Source organism: Alligator mississippiensis, chromosome 9 (genome assembly GCF_030867095.1).
Source record: "Alligator mississippiensis isolate rAllMis1 chromosome 9, rAllMis1, whole genome shotgun sequence".
NCBI lineage: Eukaryota > Metazoa > Chordata > Crocodylia > Alligatoridae > Alligator > Alligator mississippiensis.
This window is the reverse complement of record NC_081832.1, coordinates 77,870,450-77,881,991: the sequence shown is the minus strand read 5'-3', so window position 1 is coordinate 77,881,991 and position 11,542 is coordinate 77,870,450. Positions and strand designations below refer to the sequence as shown.

Sequence of the window (11,542 nt, the reverse complement as noted above, 5' to 3'; positions counted from 1 at the left end):
CATGACACATCGGATTACATAGTCCCTCAAGGGCTCCCCAGGGGTCTGATGATTTGCCCTAAATTGTCCCTTAAACGTTTTCCTCCCTAGATAAATTCCCAAATCCATTACACTCCGGGGAATAGTGTCTACCCCAAAGCCACTCTCAGGGCTCGTTGCTGCCTGAACCTCCGTGGTGGCACAAGCCCTTCATAGGCAGTGCCATTCACGGGTACTCAGGGTTTCACACTCCACTACATTCAGGGATTTCTGCAACCACTGCCCCAAATTCCTAATGTTAGCAGGTCCCAGGGTCTTACCCAGGGCGGCTAGATCAGCTCCACTAAGGGGAACTGTCACTTGTGTGGTCTCCCTAGGGTTGCCTCGTGCATCCCGAGTAACTGAGGTCCGCGTGATTGCGCTCACCGCAGGTACCAGGGTGCTCTCCTGTTCAGACTTAGGGTCTTTAGAGGAGGGATCCCCTGTGTCCTCTGGGTCTTCCCACATCTCCCCACCCTAAATCTCTCCCGGATTGAAGGGGATGTCTGGATCCCAGGCTTGATCTCCCCGGATGACAGCTGCTGCTTGCAGGCTGCGCTCCTGGAGCTCCTTTTTCAAGCAGCTAATGGTATTTAGACAGGGACCATGATTTACTTTGGCTCCTGTCTCAGCTTGGTCTTTAGCCATTGTCTTCACCAATTTTTGCAAGCCTTCTTGGCTTGCCTTTTCTTGGTCCAATAATTTCATTTGTTGGGCGTTGTCTGGATCTGTCTCAATTGCTCATTCTCATTTTCCAGATTCTGGGACAACCCCTTTAGAGCCTGATTACTGGTTTCCAATTGGGCACATTTATCTTTGAGAATTTGGATTTGCTCCTCCTTTTCCTCAATTTCAGAAGCTCGCTGAGCTTTTTCCTCAACCGCTGTTTTTACAGCATGCCACAGTAGCCAGACCAAGGCACTGCGTTGCCTCTGAGCCGAGGGTCTCTCACCAAGACAGAATTTTTCAAATTGGCCCTCCATGTCCCCTGTGGAGAAGCCTGGGGTGCACACATCCTCCCTCCATGGGCTGGCTCCACCCTGCAGAATCTCCTTATGCAGGGGGGAAATTTCCTCCCTCCGTACCCACCTAGCCTCTTGGTCTCCCACTTTAGGGGCCCTTTTCCTAAACAGGGACATTTTTCTCACCATACTTGAAGCCTTACCCCCAAACAACAAAACAGAACAAACAACCAAGTCTGAGCCCTCCTGCTCCCCACGGACTATTTCCAAACAATGACAACAAAATTCAACAATTCCCAAGAGTCCGTTTCCTCAAGTCCTCACGCTCACAACTCTTCACAGGAACTTGCTCACCAATTCCCCCTCCCTCACGGACGTGGCCCTCTCCTGTCCCGCAGGTCGGACGTGAGGTCTGTCTGTTACTAAATCCTGAGTCCTGCACTGCCCTGTCCTGCAGATTGGGTGTATAACCAAAGCCCACCCCCTTGGGTGACTATAACCCAATGCCCACTCCTCTGCGGATGTGGGCTCTATCAGGAGACACTGTCTCCACAATTACCAATCCCCAATCACCACAATCCCTCAATAATCTCAGAATTTTGCCCGCGTTCTCCACCAGATAATGCTGGCTACAAAGCACCAACTCACAGGATCATTATAAAATTCTAGTTTATTGGACAGATGCACAAATCAGACCATAAACCTTGGTGCTGATCCCCTCAAACACACATTCACGCACACACACACACTCACAGTAGCTAGCTCTGAACACTAAGCACTGGTGTCAAGATATACCTATCTCCAAGCACTGGAGTCTGCCGTCATTGGCCAGTCAAGGCTTCTTTCAGTGCGATAGTGCTGCAGAAGGGGGTCACCGGCTGGTCTTTCTGGCCCAACAGGCGGGGTGCTGGTCAGGTCAAAGAGGGCAACATTGGGGGTCGTTCTTCGCTGCCTTTTATCCCTCTCTGGCAGACTTTGGTGACTCCCCAATTCTCGGGCTTACCCAATCCAAGGGTTGTTGACCTCGAGGGACGTCCCTCTTGGTAGCTGCTGGATGGCAGCTGTCAGCCCCAGGGGTCACGTCCGCACGTACGTGCAGTCTCGGGAGTCCGTTGATGAATTTCGATTGATTCACTGTTGTGATGAATACAGCTCTGGAAGTGGTTGATCGGGGGTATTTCAGCCCCAAGGGTCTGTTTCCAGCATTGATTAGTTCAAACAGGGGCTTCCGTACCTTTAACAATGAAGTTTCCAGGAATTCCTCGCTCTTTATTGATTCTTTCTTCTCCTTGGTCTCTGATTTTGTAGGTGTTAATTGCTGCTCATTAACATGCTTATCCAGACTAGCTACTGTGTTACACAGTCAACCATGATTCATTCAGGGACCTGCTCCATACAGAGATTCCTGCTCTTGCTAACATTGTTACATGGTACAACTTACTTTTAAACTTAAAGTACATTTGTAAAAGCCTCTACAAGCTCTATTTTCACTACAAGTACACCTTATATAAAAATAATAATAATATAATAAAAGACAAAGAGGGAGGAGAAAAGGTAGAAAAGAGAAAACATCTCCAAAAGGGGGCAAATACTAAAAGAGGGGCTTTTGCCATATGGAGGGGCTTCACATTAGAGGTGTTGGGGAGATAAAAGGGTTTCTTGCTACACTTCAGAGGAAATTATTGTAAGAGAAGGCAAAACAGTCTTAATAGCTACACCTAGCCAGGACTCCTGTCCCTTCATATAGGTCTCATTTCAGATCATCCATTTCTGCCTTGCGAGAAGACGAAGCTCCAGACTGGCTGTGACTTACGGTGAATATGGAAGAACCTGAATGCTTCTCAATGCAGAGAGACTTGACAGGGCTAGCGAAAGGTTTCCTTTCATTAGAGAGTTTCCAGGGTTGTAGCCAGATACCTTGTGTCTGAGAACATGCACCCGTAGTTGCTGTCTTTGTGAAAAACTGAGCAGATAAGCTGTCTCTATAGGATCTCTGCTTTGCAGCTGGGCCTGTTTGTGAGATCCGTAAGCATATGCTCCCCAACCCAAGCAATTGCATTTGTCTTTGCAACCCTGAGCTCTTGAAGATGCCTGGCTTGGCTAGAAGTACAGATGCCTGCCTCCCCCTGTCTGTCATCAGTGCTTCTGGTGGGAGGGCTTGTGCTAATGCTTTATGAAGGGAAAACTTTGTAGTCTGCTCTCTCAGGTTTCTTGTCAGCCCTATTCAGTGGGCCAGTGCGCTGATCACAGGTCGAGTTCAGAGATTTCACTCAGCTGGTAGAGCAGGGTGGAGAAGCGGGGCCGGTCTTCTTTGCTCTGCAATAGGAAAGAAAGAAACAGCATTAAACTCTGTCTTGCAAAGCACGACAGGGATAAGAGGGAGAAGACTGAAAACTTCATGACTGGTCAGCTAGCAAAAATGTTAAGGGAGGCCTCATGAAAATGAAATCAGCTCTCACAGGGGAAAAAAGAAAGCAAAAGTGGGAACGAAGCCGTTGTAGGAAGCCAGTGCTAGCATCTCTTTTCTGCTGACCACAGGTTTGACCCCAAAACGGCCGACTTTCTCAGAAACCACCGGGTGTGACATCCTCTCTCTGCACTGGGATCAGCTCCTTTGGGATGCAGCTTTGCTGGGAGAAACAGCAAGTGCCTACTGCAAAATAGTCAAAAGCAAGCAAAAATCCCAGGAAAGATGAGGCCATTGGGAGACTCCTCATGGGTTTGCAAGTCATATTAAAGACTATAAGGGAGACTTAAGTCTTAACTCAACCCCCTGACCCATGTGAAAATTGCAGCCCGCCTGGTCCCTCGGGTGCTACCTGTTAAGAGTGAACTCAGGCTAGCAGCACAGCTCTCTTCCCGGGGAAGACCAAGGAAAAAGGGAGAATATTGACCTTCTGGTACAAACTAAGGTATGCTCACAGCAGCACTCACCATCCTCCAGCAGCAATTCATCAGCTCATAAATGACCTTGGAAGCCAGCTTGGGCTTGTATAGCCGGAACCCAGCATTGATTTCCTCCACCACCTCCCCATTGCTCCGGTTCTCGTAAGGGATTTTGCCTTCGCTGAAGACCTCCCACATGAGCACTCCTGAAACCAAGGGGAAGCAGGAGGAGCAATTAATAGCAGCCATGAATTCCCTCATAGCAAGTGTCTGGCATCCTCTCCCCAACCCCCAGATCCTCTGTGTTCTCTTTGCATTCCTCACTCCCTCCAAAGACATAAGATTTGATGTGGTCCGGGCTGGTTAGCCACCCTATTATTAGTCCCTGCTCTGGGAACCGTCTACCAGCAGCTTGTGTTGAACCGCAGTGAAGTCATGAGAAACAGCAGTGGACTTTTGAAGGGATCACCGTACATATTTTGCCTCCTCATAAGCACCACACTAATTTGCTGGGATTCCTGTCCAGAGTATTAAAGATCACTGGAACAGCAGATGCATCAGTCAACATTGGTAATGAGAAGCTTGGCTATTCAAAGCAATACTTTGAATAGCCAAGTATTCAAAGTATCACAACATCAGAAAAAGAAGTGAAAACCAGAATAGCCATTGGACAACTAGCAAAGCTGAAGAAAATCTGGACTAGCAGCAACATCACAATGACAACGAAAGTCGACCTAATACACGCTGTTGTCATTTCAACAATTCTCTATGGCTATGAGACCTGGACGCTCACGAACGTACTGGAAAAGTGAATCGAGACTTTTGAAACACAGTCCTTCAAAAGACTTCTACACATGCCCTACACTGCACACAGAACAACTGAATCTGCGGAAGATGCAATCAGACACAAAAGTCAGCAAATATGACCCCTTACTTGAAATCATAAGAAGAAATATTCAGTGGTTTGGACATGTAACAAGAAGGCCCAGCACCTTTGCCAACACCATCCTGCAGGGTGCTGTGCATGGACGAAGAAGAGGAAGACCTCGGACAAGTTGAACCACCAACATCAAAGAGTGGATGGGCATAAAACGGACTGATTGTACAAATCTTGCGAAAGACTGGGAAGAATGGAGAAGCGTTATTGCTGTACTAAAGGTGCACCATATATTCGGTGCAGCTTTGGACAGGCTGGACCGCAGAAATGATCCCTGGAAACGCACTGTCTTGTCATACCTGGAGAAAGACACAAGAATAAGCAAGCCCAGGGCTGCAGCGGCGCGGAAGAGAGAAAAGCCCTGACATCTGACTACAACATCTGCAGCAGCTGGCTACCAGATCCGAGAGCAAACACAATGTAAAATGTGGTTTGGTTCTTGGTAGCTTTGATTGATTTAGTCACCTGATACGGTTATTTTGGCAATACATGTGCGAGTTTCTCCTTATCCTGCCAAGAAAGTTATTTGAGGGAGGGATGGCGATGGGCCCTGAAACAAATGCATGTCACTACACATTAAATTCTGCTAAACAAAGTTTCGTTCCCAGCTGCCAGTTCTTAAACAGGCAGAAGGTCATTGGTATTTAAACCATTCTAAAACATCTGGGATGCTGGTCCTGGCCTGTAACACTGGCTTTATTGCAGAATAAACTAAGTATTTCAACTCCCATGACGTGCAGATTCCTAGGGCTGGGAAGCCAGTTCCCACATCCAGGTTTTTCTCAGCCTGGTCACAGCAGGATGATTTCAATCCCAGCAGAGCAGACAAATGGGCCACAGCATAGCAGAGCAGAAAGACTCCCAGAGCCATGATGCCATGACAGTACAGAGGAATCCTCTTCTGCAAACCCCACTGTAGGCAGGGATAATAAGTCAGACGGATGCACAATGCCGTTGTCTGCAGATTTCACAGAGGAGAGCTGAGCAATGCAAACAAGCCCCATAAAACATCTTGTTCTGTCCTGAAACAAGACTAAGTCAACACTACTCGACTGGGCTGTACAAGATGGTGCAGATAGTGAAAGTTGATGTACAGTTTTGAAGAGAAAATACAGCCATGAAACAGATAATATTAGATGGAAAATGATGTCATACTAATTTCTCAGCTGTAAAGTAGAAATCATAGACTCGTGGAAAGTGAGGGCTGGAAGGGACCTCAGGAGGTCACATCCAGTCCAACTCCTGCTCCAAGCAGGACCAGCCCCAACTCCATCATCCCAGACAAGGCTTTGTCTACCTGGGTCTTCAACACCTCCAAGGATGGAGACTGCACCACCTCTCTGGGGAGCCTGTTCCAGTGCTTCACCACCCTCTTAATGAGAGATTTTTCTGAATATCCAGCCTCAACTTCCCTTGCTGCAATGTGAGCCCATTGCTCCTTGTCCTGTCATCTGCCCCCACTGAGACCAGCCCAGCTCCATCCTCTTTGCAGCCCCACTGCAGGGAGCTGAAGGCTGCTATTCAATCCCCTCGGTCTTCTCTTCTGCAGACTAAATATAGCTACACTTTTCCTTCAGAGCCCATTTCTTTGCATGTTGCCGCTAGACTATGGCCAGGATGCTGTAGGGCACCGTGGCCAATTCCAGTATCAATTGTTCTTCTTTTCTGTGTATTTGCTGAGTGCTGACAGATGCTCACAGCACTGGATGGAAAATCTCAGCCTTGGCTTTTCAGAGGAGTCTAAGAAATACAGGTACCAACTGCCTTTGGAGTTGCAATACATCCCTAATCCAGGTGCCTAAGCTAACAGGCTTCAAAGTACCTATCAGGACATATTAAACTGATATGACAAACTAGTCTCAGGCCCAGCACTTGGTGCTGTGAGTCAGCCCACTGACGGCAGGCCACGCGCAGCACATTGCACTGATTCATTCAGCCGTGCTTCAACAACCCAGCTGGCTGGATGTCCATCAGACACTTTCATAGGCAAGAGCACCAGGCCAGGGGACGACCTCTGTTATATGATGTTTTAGAGGCACCCCAAATCAGTGGAGTTCGCAATGGGGCAGTGAGCTCTGAATGGCAATACCGGAGCTGCCTCAGCTTCTTGCCTTCCTCCCCTTAGGGACCCTGGTCAGGCATTGCTGCCCTGTTCTTGGATGCTGCCATCCGTGCCTCCCGAGGTAGAGACGTGGCTGCAAAGCTGCACAAGGCCTTGCTACAGCAATCACAGGTGCTGTGTCCACCTCATCTCACCACGCCGGTGGAGTTTGCTGGTACTTTCCTACGGCTCTGAGGATTAAGTTGCCTCTCTGCAAGCTTTTCTCCAAGCAAAACCCATGAGCAATATGCCACGGGACTGAGCCCAGGAGGGTTTTATCTGAGCTGAAGCATCCTGCATTTCCCCCATCCTGAGAGGAGGGTCTTACCAAAGGACCACACGTCCGACTTGGTGCTGTAGTTGGAGTAGGAGAAGACTTCTGGGGCAGACCACTTGACGGGGAATTTGGTGCCGGTGGAGCTGGTGTACTGGTCATCGAGGACGTACCTGGAGAAGGCAAGCAAGGGAACATGCTCAGCGCTGCAGGCCATTTGGGGCTCCCATGCCATGCGACACGTATGTCCCCTGAGCAGCCTCACCTTGACATCCCAAAATCCGACACTTTGACCACTTGGGATTCTCCCACCAAGCAGTTTCGAGCTGCCTGCAAGGGAGGGAGAGAAGAAGGAAGACAATTAACAGTGATGACCTGGGCCTGCTCACACATCTGCCACTCTTCCTGTAGGCAGACGATATTCGGGAGCTGCACAGGAGGGGGTGAAAGCACAGTGAGAGGGGCCAGAATATGGAAACCCCACCCTGCCCCATTGCTTTGATTTCCCCGTGTTTGTCTTCTTGTTGAGCATGTCCATGGGGGAAGTGTGACCTGTAAGCTGCTCATTCCTTGCCTTTTCCCATCCATGAAGGATACAGAAAAAGCCTAGAGTGCACCCACAGACCAAGAATAATCCAGTCCTCTGAAATCAGCAGCAATCAGGGTCATTCTGCCACCACTGATTTTTAAAGTCCAGCTGGACAAAGCTTTAGCTGGGAGGATGTAGCTGGGGCTGGTCCTGCGTGGAGCAGGGGGTTGGACTGGATGTGACTCCTGAATTTCCGATGATGAAAATCCTCATCCCTGCTGGAATGTGCAACTTTGTGAAAACTAAGTGATTTTCCGCAGCAGGAAGCTGCATTTGGCTGTGGGCACCATGGGGCAGTGTCAGGGATGATTGCAGATGTGTGAGTGTGTGCACAGCCAGCGTAGGCTGGAGGGCACCTCTGGCATCTTCACGGCTCTGAGGCATGAATGGCCTCACAGTCATCGGCGCCAGCCGTGATGGGAGGGTGTTGTCCGGCAGCAGCTGCTCTTTCATTAGATGTGTGGGAAAGGGGAAGCCCGAGGACTGGCAAGCCCTGGCTGGCCCAGAGAACAAGAGGCTTTGTAGACATACCAGGTCCCTGTGAATGACATGGTTCTCCTCCAGATAAGCCATCCCTTCACACACGTCTTGGCACATGCCCAGGAGAGTCTCCTTGGAGAAGCTGCCTCGCTGGGTCCGGAGGTAAATGGACAGACTGCCGTGCTCCATGAACTCGAACACCAGGCACATGGGGGCCTGCTCCATGCACACCCCGAACAGCTGCACCAGCTTGGGATGAGACAGTTTCCTGCAGGAGAGGTGGGGGCAGAGGAGCGGAGACCAACATTATCCTTTGCTGTCCTTGGAGAAAGTGTCACGCAAACATGGCCCGGACAATACACAATCGCAGCCTTTGTCGGCACCACTGCCTCCCTCCTCTGCTGGCCTTTGGCATCTCTTGCTGGGGACGAGAGCCAAGCAGGAAAGCACAAAAGGGGAAGTTTATGAGTTGGATCCAACCTCATGCTAGTTTGCTGCAACTGATGCAGCAAAGTGGAGCTATTTTTGAGTCATGCTGCTGTAACGGGGATCAAACTCAGGCCTTGGATCACGGTATCTCCAAGATTTGGTATGTTAAACAGGGCAACACAAAGGTGTCAAGGGTTTGTCTATGCCACCACCCAGGAAGGAGGCAAACCCAGTGAAAGGCCTTGCTAAAAGCTTCTTTTCCCCCTTTACAAAAATATTATAGAAAAGCAAGGAGCTGGAAGAGCATTGGAGGTACTGACATTCATATTAGCATTTGAATGCCCATCTCCAGGAACTGCCTGAGCTGACAACTTTCTATATATTTTTCTAACCAGCAAGCCAGCATGTGAAGCACGGTTTATTTAACAACTGCCATAAAGATTTCCTGCCCATCAAGGTGAACCCTGGGTGCTTTTATTTTCTTCCTCAGCCAGAGTGGGAACACACCAGAATATACCAGCCTACATACATGGTGACCTGTGCCTCCTCGATGAAGTCCTCTTCCGACATTGCTCCTTCACGAATGGTCTTGATGGCTACTTTAGTCTTCCCAATCCAGTAGCCCAGATGGACCACCCCAAACTGGCCGCTGCCGATCTCCTGGATGAATGTGAGCTCATAAGGATTTATGACCCATTTTCCTGTGGATAGGAAGACAAGAAAGAGAAGTAAAGATCTGTACCTAGGCAGGTCTTGCGGCTGAGATCAGAGCTTGGATTTAGCTCCAGCACTGAGTCGCGTCTCTGTCTCCAACCTTTTGTGTGATCTTGGACAAGTCGACTAAGCTGAAGTAAGTTGTTGCTTATACAAGCATATGTCTCTCTGCATTAATTAGAGTGTAATTAGAGTGTAAAATCTGCAGGGCAGCGACTGTGTCTTGCTCAGACCCTAGTATGGTGGATCTCTGACCTTGGCTGGAGCCTTTAGGGGTTACAAAAGCCAAGGCCATTAACATCACTATCATCCACTATATCGGAAACAGTGAACAGCAATAGAAAGTCTACATGCAGCCATCGACTCTCAGCAACATCAGCACCACTGGCACCTTGGGAGCACGAAAGGCCTCGTGTAGTGTTCACTTCAAAACTCAATATTGACTTGTTTTTGTCTGGAGATTCAGGCCCACAGAGCGAAGCTCCTTACTGAGGGATGAACAAGCTATCTCAGGAGTCAGTGAATGAATAAGCACGTACCATAGCTCAAACCTGCAGTGATAGGAGCCTTTTCTCTCCAGGAACAAACCGGATACCTCAGGCGAGTGACGAGACCTGGATTGCGGGGAAAAGAGGGGTAAAAGTTATAGTCAGCGATGCAAAAATGGCATGGCAGACCGCTGTCGCAGCATCTGTTTTTTGGAGCCAGGGAAATAAGCCAATGAAAGTACATGTCCAGTGGCCCGCGTGACAGCTATCATTGCAATATGATTGGAGTGGATGTCTGGCGGCATCCTGGGTTGCATGGGTAGCAGCGTTGTCAGCAGATGGAGGGCAGAGATCCTTCCCCTCTATTCAGCACGGGGGAGGCCACATCTGGAGTGCTGTGTCCAGCTGTGGGACCCCACCGCAGAAAGGATGTGGACACATTGGAGAGAGTCCAGTGGAGGGCAATGAAAATGGTTGTGGGGCTGTGGGGACAGGACTGGTGAGGAGAGGCTGAGGGAACTGGGCTTACATAGTCTGCAGAAGAGAAGACAGAGGGGGATTGAATAGCAGCCTTCACCTCCCTGCAGGGGGGCTGCAAAGAGGATGGAGCTGGGCTGGTCTCAGTGGGGGCAGATGACAGGACAAGGAGCAATGGGCTCAAGCTGCAGCAAGGGAAGTTGAGGTTGGATATTAGGAAAAACTCTCTCACCAGGAGGGTGGTGAAGCACTGGGACAGGTTACCCAGACAGCTGGTGGACTCTCCATCCTTGGAGGTATTTAAGGCCCAGCTTGAAAAAACCTTGTCTGGGATGATGTAGCTGGGGCTGGTCCTGCTTGGAGCAGGGGTTGGACTAGATGTGACCTCCTGAGCTCCCTTCAACCCCTATCTTTTATGATTGTATGATTAGTTATTGTATCTTTGGCAACATTGGTTGAATCCTTGAACGTGCATATGATGTTCTGCTATGGCAGAATTTGGAAGGTTTGGGATTTTATTCATCGCTGAGGACACAGGGAAATTATCTAATTAACAAGAGCATCCATGAAAACAAGAGCCTCAAGAAGTATCCAGCGGACTTCACCGTAGTTAGGTGAGACAGGAGTTTTTGTAAGACGTTAGTAGGAAATGAGGTACCTATGATGAGTGATCAGGCAGAGTGACCCCGCTGGGCTTCATTCCTAACCCCGGGATTCCTGATCCTACGTGCCGCCCACTTGAGAGACTCAGTGCAAAGGACCACGGGACGGCATCGGTGCATTGCCCTGATAACTAAGCTCACATGGTGACATCCTGCTCGGGCCCAGGGCGGTGACTTCCTGCCGGCTCAGAGGAAGTGGATACCGAATGACGTCAGCCGTTAACTTTGTTTCTGCTCAGTCACCGCACAGGAGCGACAAAAATGACAAGTCCTCCTTATCTAATGTTTAACACCTGCTGCAAAAGTATGTCACAGCACATCCTGAAAGGGCAGCTCTCACGCACAAATGGTGCCGTGCGCTTGATAAAGCATCGTTTTGTCAAACGAGGGCACCCGGGGGGGGAGGCCTAGAGGGGACATCAGAGAGAGAAAAAATGGAAAGGGGAAATGGGAAAGGGAGAAAAAGAAAAACAGCTCTACGTTGTCATGCAGGCAGTGTGAGAGGGGATAGCGTGGTGGTAGCAA

The 11,542-nt window shown here is 49.4% G+C and overlaps 1 protein-coding gene across 1 annotated transcript in view; it reads right to left on the bottom strand.

Annotated features, from left to right (window-relative positions):
• Positions 1-1,632: 1,632 nt before the first annotated feature.
• Positions 1,633-11,542, bottom strand: part of ITK (IL2 inducible T cell kinase) — a 39,458-nt gene continuing 29,548 nt past the window's right edge. The window contains exons 11-17 of the mRNA XM_006257807.4: positions 9,930-10,004; positions 9,206-9,377; positions 8,299-8,515; positions 7,444-7,508; positions 7,233-7,351; positions 3,915-4,072; positions 1,633-3,296 (exon numbers count right to left, since the gene is read on the bottom strand). Of these exons, the coding sequence (XP_006257869.1) occupies positions 3,225-3,296; positions 3,915-4,072; positions 7,233-7,351; positions 7,444-7,508; positions 8,299-8,515; positions 9,206-9,377; positions 9,930-10,004 (878 nt within the window). The 3' untranslated portion in view covers positions 1,633-3,224. The remainder of the gene's footprint in view (positions 3,297-3,914; positions 4,073-7,232; positions 7,352-7,443; positions 7,509-8,298; positions 8,516-9,205; positions 9,378-9,929; positions 10,005-11,542) is intronic.